The sequence below is a fragment of the Pteronotus mesoamericanus genome, unplaced genomic scaffold, assembly GCF_021234165.1.
Source record: "Pteronotus mesoamericanus isolate MK-2021 breed Mesoamerican mustached bat unplaced genomic scaffold, CSHL_Meso_final contig_94, whole genome shotgun sequence".
Lineage (NCBI taxonomy): Eukaryota > Metazoa > Chordata > Mammalia > Chiroptera > Mormoopidae > Pteronotus > Pteronotus mesoamericanus.
In genome coordinates, this window is record NW_026555285.1 from 5,354,843 (window position 1) to 5,370,923 (window position 16,081).

The following is a 16,081-nucleotide window of genomic DNA, read 5'->3' on the forward strand; positions in this document are numbered from 1 at the left end:
TAAGATGGGGGAATGCTGGGAATGAGGGTACAGGGCAAGGGGGATAAAGTGGGAAAAAAAGGGACTACTGTAATAGCATAATTAATAAAATACACTTTATTAAAAAGAAAGAAAACCCAGAGCAAATAAAAAAGAAATAATTTTTTCATGACCCCGATTCAAAACTGAAGAGAAACATAAAAAGAAAACAAAAGTTAGAACCTACTTTCAGTTAACAGACCTTATCTTATTTGATAATACATATGACTGTTCTTTAATGGTGTCAACTTTAGTACACTCTGGAAATACATGACTATAGTTAGGAATAGCTATGGCTCAGTCATATTTCTGTCAGAATTCACCAAGGTTTTGAGAAGAGTCAGGAAATACTTTGGCTCATCAGCAATGCATTTATGTTTCATCTTCCAGGGCAAATGACTTCATGCATTCCTCCAACATTAACTAAATGCCTACTATGTGAAGGGCACCATCTAGGCATTGTGGAATCAAAGACAATTAAGATACAGTACTGTCTTTTAAGAAGCATGCAGTTCACTGGAGAAGAGAGATAAGTTGACCAAATTGTAGAGTGCACACAGAACAACGCCAACACAGTTTATTCTAGAAAATCTTCCATTGGGTGAGCTTTCTTAATTATTGTCTTTAAAATCTAAGGGACTTGCTATTGTAGCCCTTATATAGTCATTGTGAACACACTATGTAATTGAATGGTTCAAGGGACCCTCAGTGCAACGTATGCAACAACCCTCAAGAACTGTTGGATGACAGAAAGAGTAATAATGAGAAGCATGCCTACCTTATATCAAAATACCTCAGGAAGAAACTAATAAGTCCCTAATTATTTTCTTTAAATTTAAACATCTAAAAATAATTTCCTATCAATGAATTTGAGAAGATTAAAATTAGAATTCCAATTTTCTTAAAACAAAATCAAATCTTATATTCAAGTTTGCGTCTCAATGAAGGCAAAAGTTCCATCCAAACAACTGTCTCAATAGCAAGATTTGGAGAAATTTAAATGTACTATATAAATTATTGTAAATGCATGAGAAAAGTCCACTATTAAAACATATATTAATCCTTTTTTAAAAACAAAATACAACTAGAATACGGTCCCTGAAAACATTAAACTTACACAACGTATCTATGTGTTTATTAACATTGAATAGCAAGAGAGGTACCTTTTGATATCACTTGTGAGTTTTCTTTGCTTATTTAGTTGTACCTACTCCACGTGAACTGGGTAATTTAACTTTCAGTTAAAGGTTTCTGTTGTCAGCATTCTTTGTATAACACTTGAATGGATGAGTCCAAAGCACTTGGCCCATTTCAACATGGCCACCACCTGATCGTTATTCTTCAATCACGGTCACTCGTACAAAACAATAAAATTCACTTTCCAAACCCTGGTGTTCTGACCATCATATCCCATTTTGAAAACTAAAAACAGCTTTTTAAAACCTAAAATAGCTTTTAAATGCTTCTCAAGTGAAAGGAAAAGTCTTTCCACCAACTGACGGCTCTTAAATAATGTCACATCTCCGTTCACTTGTCCTTCTTCTCCCTTCTCCTCTTAAATGAATTTTAAAAAGCCAATATATTTATGATACAGTCACTAAGCAAAATTTAAAGTCTTCACACACCTTTTAAAGCCTCACAGGAATAAGTTTTCATATTCTTTCCACTAAACCATGCTTCTTTTATTCCTCATGACATTGTTTAAGATTTCAGGGGAAAGGTATAAAATATTACATTTTATTATTTAAAGCATTTGCACACCACCACTGTTAATTATAGATCATATTCATTAATATAAGAACCCTTACTTGAGAATACTTTGTTGGCCCATTTTGGAAGACCATAAATACTTGAAATAATCCTTTTTTTTGCTCATACAAGTATCAGATATTTCCTGAGTGAATTTTATGTAGAAGATAATGCAAAAACACATCAGGAATAACAAAGATAAATGAAACATGGTTGCTGCTATCAAGGAGTCAAGAGTCCAGTACAGCCAATCACTAACAGGCATATATTCTTAAAAAGTACTGAGGACCATCAAAGAGCTTTTTTTTATGTGGGTTTTATCTACCAATATTACCATATTAGATATTAAAACTGAGCAACATTTAGAAAATCAGAGTGAAAAAGGTAAAAAGGCTTGGTATTATTATGCAAATAGTTCTGATTTTGCAGGTTCTTTGAAAAAACTTGAGGGACTTTTGTATCCAGCAGCTTTCAGATCACATATTAAGTCTGGCAGGGTGATCAGATACGGACACAAACTATTCTGATACACCAAAAGCTCTTCTGCTAGACCTCCACTTAACACAGTTCCGGACTACCAAGACTCTCAACTCCCCCTTTTTAAATGTAACAGGTGCCCACAGCTTACTACACACTAGTGGATAGCAGGTTAAAATCTCCAGTACTCGCACACACTTCTGCTCCAGTTGTGCTAGTTTTACTGTTAGTAATTATACAGTTTGATTATATACTACATAATCCCATTAATTATGAGTATGTGGGAGGGAGATGTTTCTATGAAAACTAGATTTAATATTTTGGTAAGTTGCTAAATAAAACTATTGTCTATGTAGTGCTTGTGTGTCAAATTATGTAGAGACAACAGGAGGCTAACAGAAAAACATAAAAGGATTCTGCATTCATATTGTTTCACAGTGTCTAAGTTCGTGCTCCATTTTAAAGAAACCAAAATTGAAGATCTAACTAAACTGTGGGTTTAATCTTCACAAGAAAGAGAAAGCAGATGTTCAATCAGCATCCTATACTGAAAGCAACGACCTACAAGAATACTGGTAACTAAGTGTGTATTTACAATATTTGTAAGTTTTAAGACATAATGTTTAAGGCAGTAGAAACTCATATTAATATCATTTAATGATGCCCTACCTTTGAATTTAGCTGAGTACTGGTCCTTCCGTATGGGTTGTGGGATTCTAGTGTAAAGTAGAATTTGTTGGGGACTGGGGAGGGGTAAAGGGATAGGGGAAGAAAGAGAGAGAGAGAGGGAGGGAGGGAGAGAGAGAGAGAACCCATGGACAAGGACGACAGTGTAGTGATTGCAGAGGGGCATGGAGGAGGGTATGTGGGGACAAATGGTAATGGAAGGAGACTTGCCTTGGGGTAGTGAACACACAACACAGGGTACAGATGTGCTGTGGAATTGTGCACCTGAAAACCTATACAGTTTTGTTAACCAGTGTCACTGCAATAGAGTCAATAAAAAGGAAAAAAAGTAGAATTTGTTACGGGTTATAAAGGATATAAGACAGAGAAATATAGAGTATTAGAATTAACACAAACACACACACATGCACAGATTATGTCCAACTGGGGATCAAAAAGAGCTGTGATAGAGAAAGCAATGTTTGTGCTGGACCTTGAAAAATGGGTAGGATTTAGACTGGTAGGTAAGTGGGAAGGACACTTAAGGTGGTGGAAACACTGTGTGCAATGGCTTTCATCTCTCTCTTTCTCTCTCTTACTTAGAGTTTTAAACTAAGGGATCCACACCAGAAATTGCTGGAGGGACATGGTCATGACAGTCCTCTTTAGAGAAGCCACATAAGCTCATTCTACTGAAGGCCTTAGAGTGGCTCAGTTCCTATCTTTTCCTAGGCTTGCCATTTGTTCACATCATCTTTGGATTCTGGGATATATTCCTAATCCTTTCCAAATTCTCCCCCAATGTTCTACCTCCCCCTGCCACCTCCCACCTTTTGTTTTTTGTTGTATTTTTTTTTTTTTTCCTAGACTGGTTTACTAATTGTAACCAAAAGAATAGTAATGAGTATGAACACATGCTTTTGGTAATAGTATTTTACTTACCTATAGAAATTTGAAGGAAGATTTTTAAAAGTTAAGTATACAGAGCACATCCTATAAAAAGTGAAGGCTTCTATGCCCTGAATGGTGTGGCTAAGTGAATTGAGTGCCAGTTTACAACCAAAAGGTCGCTGGCTTGATTCCCTGTCAGGGCACATACCTGGGCTGCAGCCCAGGCCCCCAGTTGGGGGTGAACAAGAGGCAACCGATCTCTCACACATTTATGTTTCTTTCCCTCTCTTTCTCCCTCCCATCCCTTCTCTCTAAAAATAAATAAAATCTTTTTAAAAAAAGGATGTTAAAAAAAAAAATTGAAGGTTTCTCGTTCTTATGCCGTCATAAACAGCAGTGTTACTTTGGAGATGTTACATTCCATCTCTGGACCTCAGCAATGAAGTTCCTGGGATCTCTGCAATCTCTTAAAAAAAGAAAAAAAGAAAACCCCCCACAACTGGCCTTCCTTTAGAATTGGGGAAGTTTTATTATTTCATTAGTGTTTGTTTTGTTTGCTCTAATACTTTCTAAAAGACCTAGATATACTTAAATCTCTTTGAGCAGAAATTAAAGAGAAGTTGTTTCTTAGAACAACAAATGTTGAGCTGTCCAACATCTGGTAACACACAAGCTCCTGCTCTAAGAGAAACTTCCTAGTCTATATCTCAATTTGAGATATACTCTCTGTTGAAGAACTCAAGAGAATTATGTGACTGGAACTTTTTACAAGTTAAGGGCATTCCTAGTTTGAATAAGTTAAAGTAATAAGCAAGCAGGAAAGGTCCTTACTAGCACTGGCATGTAAGCAATTTGAGCCGGTATGTGAGGAAGAGGGCAGGCATCAGGAAGTGCCCAGGCATTCATTTCCTGAAGTCCACGTGGGATCCAGTTCAATGTGGAGGCCTTTAAGAGCACTCGCAACTGACATAAAAACAGACAAGTGGGCTAGAACCAAAGTTTTGTACTGATCCTTCAGACTTTTGCAGCTACTCTCCTGATCCACACTTCCATCACACCTGTTTACTCTGCCTGGAAAAGTAATGAAGAGATAGCATTTCCATAGAGCAGGTGAATTTAAAAGGTAAATCATTTTCAATATTCCTAGTAGTCTCCATTACCTCATTTAAAATCTTTTCCTAGCAGATTTTGCCTGTGGTTCACAAGGTATGGCCTATTTACATAAGCTACTTGGCATCTTAACAAACCAGTTAGACAAACTCGCAATCCTTCTATTTTAAGTAATCTTTATTCAAATTTGTAAATTGATGCTCTGATCTCCATTTAACCTTTAGGAATTTTAGGAATAAAAGATCATGCTCAGATTTCAGTAAATCTACAGAGTTAGCATTAGATTAGCTATCTCGAAAGTAACAAATGAGCAGTGATATAAATATTCCCAAAAGTTATGTTAATGTAATATGTTTTCTTATAATATTCAAATTACAACTATGCTTAATGTCCTGGGAATTTCCAATTTTAAACCAAATATTGAAACCATAATTTGAGAACCAGATTTAGGATTTAGAAAACATTTAAACTTCCTCACTCACAGTATTGCTCTTCCAACTTTTCCCATACAGACTGAGGGAAAAAAGGGTGTATATTCCTATATAAGGGATGTTGTAATGCTAATCAAAGGGTACCTATGAATTCTAGTGGTTAGCTAAGGTACAAAATCAAACAAGAAGGCCATGAATATGTGAGTTTGTTCTATGAGTCTACAGAAACCGTAACAGAATTTTGACCAAAGAAATAACTTGGTAACTGGGCATTTTAAAAACAGCATTTGTATATTTTAATACTTTTTGCTTGTTATACCACATGTATAATTAATGAATATAAAAACCTCTTAAGTACAGATGTGGCTATAATGTTATATAAAGAGACATAATCTCTAATCTCAAAGTTGCTTTAAAGAATAAGATGCTGGATAAAACCCAGAAATAAAATACAGCTTTATTAAAAAAAAAATGCAAAAGGGTGGGAAAACCATAGTATTTTAATACTTTTAGTTATACCTTCATCAAAGAGTGTAATCCTGCTTTGACTGCTGCACTTGCAATTAGAAATAACTAAAGAAAACAACAGCAGAAGTGATTAAATAGGTAGAAAAACTAATCCCTGCAGGAAAGATTCCATCTCCTGGAGAAAAGACCTTCACTATAGCGCTAGCTACATTTTAGTTAAACAATGCCAAACACTGTGCTAGCTGTGATGAGGGGAACAAAGGAAGAAAAATACAGATACCTGTGCTTAGAAAAGATTACAATATAGTTAAGGGATACAATATTATTAATGAAATATGTACAGACAATCAATGGCATGTTTTTAAATCAACTGAATATGATCCAAGTTTTATTAATTTCATCCTGTTCTCTTCACCATGTTTAATCAGTGACAGCAGTGATATCATACACTAGTTTAGTTCTTTATAATCTTCAAGACACTTTAAGTGTAAGCGATCCTCACAACTACAGGTAGAAATTATGTCCCCATCATTAAGAACTCCTTTCATATAAGGTCCCTTTCCTTAGCTCATCAATGTCTTTAATAAAGTAGTTCTACAACTCTGTCTGACCACTAGGATCACCAGCAGAGGTTTTAAAAATAAAAATATTGGTCTCACTCCCAGAGATTATACTTTAACTGTATTGTGAAGGCAAGAGGTATTGGTATTTTTATAGCCTCCCTAGACAATTCTAATATGCAGCAGCCAGGGCTGAGGACTATTGCCTTAATCAATCTCTCTCTCTCTCTCTCTCTCTCTCTCTCACCCCTTCCCACTTTTCCTTGCCCTGTTAATTTCCTGGGGTAATACCTCATAGAATGCCTCAAATATTTCATCAAATCTAAGCTACTGTCAACTCTAATAGTCACTATTATTCTATGTGTCACTAAGAAAGACAAAATACTGCCATGAAACATTTACAAGCCAATAATTTTAACACATATCTTGACTGTCTTAACATTTCAGAAATGTTAAATGTCAAAAAACTGTGCAATATAACAGAGTTCTCCATTCCTAATTTATAATCGCTCTACTCTCTATGAGTAAGAAACTGCATTTGCTCCTACGAACCATCATATCCTTTTCTGCTATTCAGACACCCTTCTCTCTTGCACACCATCTCACCACTAAATAAACACGAGGATCTAAAGATAAAAGGGTAATAGAAGGAACAGTGATAGGGGACAATTTGGGAGCAGAGACCCTTTTGGTCAGTGATTTCAAAGTAATATTACTGTCATAAGTTTAAGTCATGTCTTTTATTTTGAGAATACACTGAGAATAATCAGGTAATGGTTATTAATTTATAACACTTCCTGAAAGAGAAGTCAAATGCTGTTTTGCCAAATAGCACTATAAAAATGAGTTCAACACACTAATACAATTTCAATGTTCATCTGATGGTTTATAGAAGTGCCTTTCTCATTTGGTTAAAATAAAATTTTCCAGTGAATAATAATGCATAGGCTACATTTCAAAAAAGAGAAAACTTATTTAAAATACTTAAATGACTCCTGTTTATAGAATTATAAAACAGGTTTCCTTGAAATACTCATCTTCCAAAGTGAATTTAAGATATAAATTAATTGATATGATTTGTAGATTGTTTTCAAGATTACCTCTGTAAGAAAAAGCAAAGAAATAGGGAGTTTTGCCTGAACTTCTCATTTAGTCTGTCATTTTTATTTGTGCTCCCTTTGATATACTCCTTTATTTTTTTTCTATACTTCTCAAACGAGGCTAAAAATCTACTGATGCAGCTAAGTTTCCTGGGCTTTTTGAAGACCCAGTTCAACACTGTGGAACTTTTAAAACTGTATGCATCTGACTGGAATTACCCATCCACATCACTTTCCTGCCAACATTCATATCCAGTGAGTCCTAGGAGGATACAGGCACTCTGCACAGTTGGTTAGACACTGTGGTCTATCAGGAACATAAGGTAGGTAAGGTACTGTAGTATGCACTTGTGTTAGTACAATCTCAGTACCAGACAACATCTAATGTGGACAAATTTTATTATTTCCAAACAAAACAGAAGTTTGAATATTCAAATAGATTTGGATTAAAATGGATAAATTCTTAAAACTGGGACAACTGTAATAGCATAAACAATAAAATATAATTTAAATTTAAAAAGTAATAAAAAATGGGTAAATTTCTTGATTCTTAAAATGTTAATACGTTGCACTGTCCAATTCACCTTTATTTTTTAACACACAGAGAGATGCTAAAGTAAAATAGTCATAGCTGAATGTCAAAATGAATGTTTCTCACATTCAGTCATAATGACATCACTTCCTATCAGGAGATGACAGATAAAATGGGAATGCCTCCCACTGGCCTTGAATCAGGTCTGCCAAATGCAGATGGTAGAAGATTGGTATCACTATATATTGAAAAGTTTAGCTAGAATTTGGTTAGGAATTGGGCCTGACCAATGGATACTCATACCAAGAACCTGACAATGGCACTGTTTACATCTTCAAAGTTTGCTAAAGGGCCCGGTATATATGTGGTTTACAGATGTCTAAGATAGAGGTAATCTAACGCTAATAAAGGGCAATGGTACTGAGTAGAAAACAGGGTCTTTACCATTAAAAAAAAAACCTCCTACCTGCAAAGCGGATAAAATTCTCAATTCTAGAGGATCTAAGTGAATTAATCATTGACATGTGGGTTTAGCCCATCTGCTGCAACTACTGAATTCGTTATTTCCAGTTTGTACCTCCATTAAAGCAGAGGAATGTAGTCACATAAACCAAGGATGTTTGCTTTGGCTTTGGTACTGAAACACCATTTTTATAGTTAGGGCTATGCAGACCTGATTAACACTACCTAGGGATCATCTTTCCCTACCCCATAATCCTGCAAGCAGGTAAATATAAATTCAGAATCAACTGAGAAAAAGACAAGAGGCTTTCTCCTAAGAGGCATGAGGATCATAACAGGCAACAATGATCAACAACCCCCTGCAATTTCTGTAAATTGCAATCACTTTATTTTAATGGGGACAATATTAATGGGGATAATAGGGAGTGTTGAGGGTAAGATGGGACCTACTGGGTGCCATTTTCTGCAAGCTGGGGGCAACAGGACATAAAAGAAAAGTCCTATGGTTTCTTATCAGATTCTAGTCATGCACTCAGACTAGGCTTGTTACGCTATTGCAGCCAGGCCACAGGTGGCAAACAAGTCACACATGTCAGGTTTACAGAAGCCAAGAACAGCAGAGTGAAGTGTAGAGTGAAAAAAAGTGATCATGGGGTAGAGGTATATGATGTGGTGGTTCAGTTTGTGAAAGCAAGCAAAAGAAATAAAGAACAAGCATCAGTAGTTTAAAAGAAAAAAAAAAAAGGCAGCAGAAACCACAAGTGAGAGAGTTAGCAAATGCAAGGCAGCCCTGGGGTGAGTGGTGGACGAAGAGGTCAGCAGTCCAAATTCGGCTGCCTCACCTTCCCATCCCATGGAAGCCCATCCTGTAGCAGCACTAGCTTCACTTCTCCTTGAAGGGCATCTACAAGTGGGCAAGCAGACTGTAAGAAAGCAGACCTAGTATCATCTACTATTCAACTACGTCACTTTAAATATACAAACAAAATGCTAGCACAGTCTTTACTACTATACCACAGTTATGTTCTATTGATCCTGATGTACCATAAAGTTCATTAAAAGAGGACTCTAACTATAAATGAAATTGTTATGCTTTTGTTGATTTTGTTATTATATGGTGCTACTCATGTTCACTGAGGATTAACATAAGAATTCCACAAATACATTTCCAAAGTTGTACCAACCCCCCCCATCTATTCATTAGTTCTTAAAAAGTCATATGCATAAGAAAGTCAATGCACACACACGAAACTGTTAAAATTTAACAGCAAACTTTTCTTAAGTGATGCAGGACTGAGAGGAAGCTTTAGTTCAAGTGACAGCCATTAACAAGCTGTAAAGTTCTAGATAAAACACTAAAAATTCTCTGGAATGTAGTTTTATCTTCAGTAAAGTAAAGAGGTTGAATTTCGCGGTCTTCAAGCAAAACTGAGCCCTAAAACATGTCATGCCTTAGATTTCTCGTTTGATTTTAATGCACTTTTGAAAATCTCAATGACACATACATGTTAAATTCAAAATCTGTTATAATTAATATAATTTTTTATCTGAAAAAAATTTAACAGTTTAAAGAAAATGTAAGATAAGGATTTTTAGAGGAATCTGCTCTAATATTTCCAGCATCATACAGCTGAAGAATTTAAAAATATCTTTAATGTAAAAGAACTATAAATCAATTTAATATAAAACCTAGTCTAATTCTGAAAACAACGTAGTTCTCCGGAATAATTTAGCAGTGAGACCAAATAACAGTGCACTGGGGACAGTGCTCACATTTTTTTTACCATGGGCCCTTAAATTCTAGAACTGAAAGCTAAGACCACTAAAATGCTTTGGAAAGTAAGCAAGTTACAGGGGAGGCAGGAAGAAAAGGGGGTGGCAGGGGAACATTACACACTCACATGTCATTTCAGCTCCAAAGTTTTTTTTGTTTTGTTTTTTTTTTAAAAGCTTAGGTTTTGGTCCTTTCATCCTTTGTGAACACTGAAAACAACAAAGACCAACTAACTTTCCCATGACGCTATTTTAGTGTAGGTATTTTGAACCTGTCTTTTATCTTCCCAAACACACATGTGCATGCACACACACACACAGTTATATTTTCTACATCACTCCAAGTCTTTTGTTTAGTACTGAAGCAGGTTGAGGGTGAAACAAGCTTTACATTTTCCAAAGGAAATCTTAACCAAAAAAATGTAAATGATTACTGCAAAGGCTGTATATTTCATTTTTTTCCTTTTGGGGGTAGGGGGGAAAAGAACCTTTTATCACAGGATATTAAGAAAATTTCTTCTCACTTGCTAAAAGTCCCAAAAATCAGAATCTCACAAACATCCAATTAAATTCAAGTGCAATGTCAGGTTTAAATACTCTTATTTGGGTTTCTAAAATGACTACACCATTGTGAAATGTGTGACATTTTATAGGAGAAAAAACCCTATACACCTAAAACCTTTCTTACTTTAGGTTTCCTCTTTATAATTTTAAAAATGATACTAATTCAATAAACTCGCTGAAAGATGACAGTATTATTTAATATTATGTTTACCTTATTAAGTAATACCTTAGTATACATTTAGAACTAGATGCAAATGCACACTTAGCTGGGGAATTAAACAGTTGTAATTGCTTAACTGCCAAGAGGAAATTCAGTTTATTCTGAATAACTTTTATTATTTCAAAAAATATACATGAAAATCCTTTCACAACAAATTCCTTCCCTCATACAGTTAAATGCAAATCATCTTTTTTCCCCTTTGTCTTACTCCAGAAAGCTCCTGCTTACATAGTGGATACGCCACCTACTGCAAAACTGAGCTGACAGAGCAAGCAACACTGCCAGCATTTCCATTCCATCACCAGACTAGAGCTGAATAAAGGCGTGTTTGTGTGGCAGTTTCTTTTGTAAAAATCAAAGCCAAAAAGAACAAGCTCAAACAGCATTTTAAAAAATGGAGTGTAAACTAAACAGAAGAGAAAAAGATAAGGAATATGAAGGGAAAGACAACAACCTGGAAGATGCTGACCAAGGAAAGAACTGCAAATCTTCACTGATGACGCTCAACGTTGGTGGATATTTATACATTACTCAAAAACAAACACTGACCAAGTACCCAGACACTTTCCTTGAAGGTATAGTAAATGGAAAAATCCTCTGCCCGTTTGATGCTGATGGTCATTATTTCATAGACAGGGATGGGCTCCTCTTCAGGCATGTTCTAAACTTCCTACGAAATGGAGAACTACTACTGCCCGAAGGGTTTCGAGAAAATCAACTTCTCGCACAAGAAGCAGAATTCTTTCAGCTCAAGGGACTGGCGGAGGAAGTGAAATCCAGGTGGGAGAAAGAACAGCTAACACCCAGAGAGACTACTTTCTTGGAAATAACAGATAACCATGATCGCTCACAAGGACTGAGAATCTTCTGTAATGCTCCTGATTTCATATCAAAAATAAAATCTCGTATTGTTCTGGTGTCCAAAAGCAGACTGGATGGATTTCCAGAGGAGTTTTCAATATCGTCAAATATCATTCAATTTAAATACTTCATAAAGTCTGAAAATGGCACTCGACTTGTACTAAAAGAAGACAACACCTTTGTCTGTACCTTGGAGACTCTTAAGTTTGAGGCTATAATGATGGCTTTAAAGTGTGGTTTTAGACTGCTGACCAGCCTGGATTGTTCCAAAGGGTCGATTGTTCACAGTGATGCACTTCATTTTATCAAGTAATTACTGGTGTCACAGACAAAGGCAACAAGCATGCAGCCAGCAAGCTTCGGAAAACCACAGCATCAAAGGCATCCCAAATAATGTGCCCAGCTAGCTCTATACTCAGAGCCCTGCTGCTAATCAATTACTGTGAGCTAACGGTATGTAAATTCTATTGCTAAAGATGTCCTTCTTCAGGGTTTCCTGCTGATCAGACTCTTATACTTAAAGTGAAAACAGTGATCTTCTATATATTGTAAATAAAGACTGAATGCTTTTGTTATTTCTTTACTTTTCCTTAAGCTGTGTTTCAATAAGAATGGCATGGGTACTTTCATAATAAACAAGCATGTGCATTACTGTCCATTTAAGTAAATGGTAATAAAATATTTGAAGGAGTTACAAGATTTAAAACCCTTTTTACTTATGGCAAAAGTCTACAAAGAAATTGAACTGGTAAAATTAACCATTGAGAGCAAAATAGATGTGCAAATCTACTGAAACAGAGCATAATGAAACCAAATAGAGTGTAAGAAGGTATTAAAGCTACTGATATAATTTTTAATGGTAGGCACCAAAAGCTTATTTATAGTTTCTGTATTGCATACTACAATTATAACTGAATTGATATATTGTTGAAAATTTCTAGAAAACTGCTTGATAAAAATAAAAGCATTACTAGCTTCTTTGCTTGTATTAGTAATTATAAGTTACACATCACTTTTAGAACAAATATTACCACTTGATGATTTCACACAGTATTATACATTGATATATAGTCAACTGGCAGCCTGCAGTAACCCTGGCTGGTCTTGGAAGTGACAAAAATCAGCAGATTTATTTCTTTGCAGGCTGAGCTCCAATACAGCATGGGTAACTTAGTCTCAACATAGTATGGTATTACAGAATACTGGAGTTCCTTTTCAGTATCACCCTAAATAGCCATTCATTTTTCAAGCTCAAAAACAGTAAACAAGCATCACTAAACATTATTCTTAATCACTGAGTTGTGTTTAATTTCTTCATGCTAAGCGAGAAGTTATTTTTTTAATAATTTTTATATACGGCTGTCTCAATAAAATAATCTAGAAACTTAGCTTTAAATGTGAGTACACTTTTTCCTCCCAAATATCAGCTAATCATTTCAATGCCACTTACTTTGGATTCTAAGAACTAATTACATATTTAATTTGTTCCTTTAAAATTTAACCATTAAAACTTGTAACTAAATCTTAACTTTAATAAATTTCAACAAAAGATTTCTGAAAATCTTTACTGAGGTTACATAAATTGGCATTTATGCCAAAAGCTGGCTTATGCATATAAATTTAGATTAAATCAGCAAAGCTAATATTCTCAGGTCTATAACTGACTTCCAGTTACAACATCTAAGGTTACACAAAAGCTGGCTGAACACACTGAAAGAAATATTTTAAAGTCTATTATACAAAGAAGTCCTTTAAAAATCCCCATTAAAAAAAAAAACCCAACAACTCCACATGAACCACACTATCTTCTTTGTATACAAGGAAAAAAAATGCTTCTACTAAAACATCAAATTTTCTCTTATATACTTCAAAATGGCTTAATTGGGATTTAAAGTATGAAAACAGAAAAAAATAGTGAAATCTATTTTAGCAGTTTAATAATTGAACTGTTTATATACCTACCCAGCATATGAGCTGATTTTCCTTGGCATTTGGACTTCGGTAATAAAAAACACTCTGTAGTGATTTAATGTTAAAGTAAGACTTTCTCTAACAGGATTTCATTACAGATAATAAAAACATCTTTATACAGGAGATATTTGAACAAAACTCCTTAGAAATATTATAAATAAGGTTTTATATCAACTCACAGAAAAGAGAATTTAACTGTTATAACAAATTATTATTGATAGAACCCAGTACTTAAAGAAACCTGTCATTCATTTTTGTGTCTGTCTCTAAAAATTTTATCTGGATGAATTTAAGTCCTCCTCAAGCTTTTGATAAATCATGATATCCTAAAACAAATAATCTAGAAGCAAATTTGACTAGATTGATTACCCTTGTGTAACTTTTCATATATGTATTTAAAATTCAAAATTACTTGCACTTGGATTTACAGAATATTGTTTCAAGTGTACAGAAAATACCTATTTTTAAATTTTACTGCTTTCTATAAATACTTGGAAATACTTTCCATTCAAAAAACTCAAGAAATCAGCCCTCGCTGGTGTGCCTCAGTGGACAGAGTGCCAGCCTGTGAACCAAAGGGTTGCTGGTTCGATTCCCGGGGTAGGGCACATGCCTGGGTTGCAGGCCAAGTCCCCAGCAGGGGGTGCACAAAATGCATCCACACATTGATGTTTCTCTCTCCTCTTTCTCCCTCCCTTTCCCTCTCTAAAAATAAATAAATAAAATCTTAAAAAAAAAACATCAAACTCTAAAGAAAGCATACAAAATGCTAATTTTAGGTCAGAGTGAAGCTGCCATATTTTTGTTTGCAGTCATTTTAGAATTTCTTCCTCCAATCTTTTCTCCAAAGAATAAATCACAAAGTAACTCTTTACCTTCTTTTTCAGAAGGTAGTAAGAAGTAGGTTACTACACCTCCCATGAGTCAAATATATATACTCTTGTATTCAAAAATTACCCCACAGTAACTGAAGCACTGTCCTTAAAACATGTAAAATAGCACACAGCTACGGTGCTATTAGTAGTAGTATTTTCTTCCGCAGAGCTCCAGCGGAAGAAGGACGGTAAATAAAGAGGTCTCTATACCATGGCTCCTACGAAGCGGACTGCTCGCAAATTGGTGGTAAAACGCTGAGGAAGCAATTGGCTGCCAAAGCTGCTGGCAAGAGAGCTCCCTCTACTGGAGGGTGAAGAAATCTTATCATTACAGGCCCGGTAACTTGGCACTTGCTGAAATTAGGTGCTATCAGAAGTACACTGAACTTTTGATTCACAATCGTCCCTTCCAGCATTTGGTGTGACCAGGAGTTCAAACAGACCTACGCTTCCAGAGCGCAGCTACTGGTGCTTTACAGGAGGCAAGGGAAGTCTGTCTGGTTGGCATTTTTGAACTCACCAACTTGTATGCTATTCCCATGCCAAATATTTAACAATTACGCAAAAAGGCATCCAGCTAGCATGCTGGATATGTGGAGAACGAGCTTAAGAATCCACTATGATGGGAAAGATTTTATTCTTAAAAAAAAAAAAAAATTCTCCTCTTCCTTTTATTGGTAGTTTTGAATGTTACATATTTTTTTCCCCATGGGGTCAAAAAGAACCCAGGTATAGAGCTGCAAGTGGAAAATAAGGAGCAAAAATCAGGTATTGGTGGTATTTCCATTTTCATTTGTGTATGAAGTTTTAAAATATAAATGTGGTGACATAAAGCATTAACGCACGTCGACATATTTCACTGAACAAGTTTCAGCAGTTGAATTTTATAACAATATAAATAAACCTGTTAAATTTTCTGGACAACGCTAGCATCTGGATTTTTTTTTTTAAGTAAATTTCTTATTGATGGCAACTAAACGGTGTTTGTGAGTTGTCCTAATGCAAGTACATGTTTTTAATGTTGTCTGTCTTCTGTGCTTTTCCTTTAAGTTTGCTATTAAAGTATATTAAACTATTAAAGAACACACTAATCACTTCAGCTGCTTCATCAGCAATTTAAAATCAGTAAAGAGTAATATATGTGTTAACACAATCTTAAAGATACCCCTATCTAATAAATTTCAGTGATTAAGTGCCTTAAATGGCAATGTCAGTCAAGATTAAAATGAGAGTATCTGAATTATAATTATCTTTGATAAAGAAAGATGTAGTATGATCCAAAACTGCACAGAACTTAGAAATTACTAGTATTTATCTTTGAAATTTATAATGGCTACTTCTATAGCAGATTTA

The 16,081-nt window shown here is 35.1% G+C and overlaps 2 protein-coding genes across 3 annotated transcripts in view; one reads left to right on the forward strand and one right to left on the reverse strand.

Moving 5' to 3' along the window:
* GTF2F2 (general transcription factor IIF subunit 2) overlaps window positions 1-16,081 on the reverse strand; it is a 177,095-nt gene that overhangs the window by 100,977 nt on the left and 60,037 nt on the right. Inside the window, exon 5 of one of the 2 annotated variants that reach the window (XM_054586356.1) lies at window positions 9,307-9,387. The exons of the other annotated variant lie outside the window; for it this stretch is intronic. Within the exon in view, the coding sequence (XP_054442331.1) occupies window positions 9,307-9,387 (81 nt within the window). The remainder of the gene's footprint in view (window positions 1-9,306; window positions 9,388-16,081) is intronic. 2 annotated transcript variants of the gene reach the window in all.
* On the forward strand, window positions 11,329-12,195 carry KCTD4 (potassium channel tetramerization domain containing 4). The gene has a single exon (XM_054586358.1). It carries the CDS (start codon window positions 11,416-11,418, stop codon window positions 12,193-12,195), a length of 780 nt encoding a protein of 259 aa, XP_054442333.1. The 5' UTR covers window positions 11,329-11,415.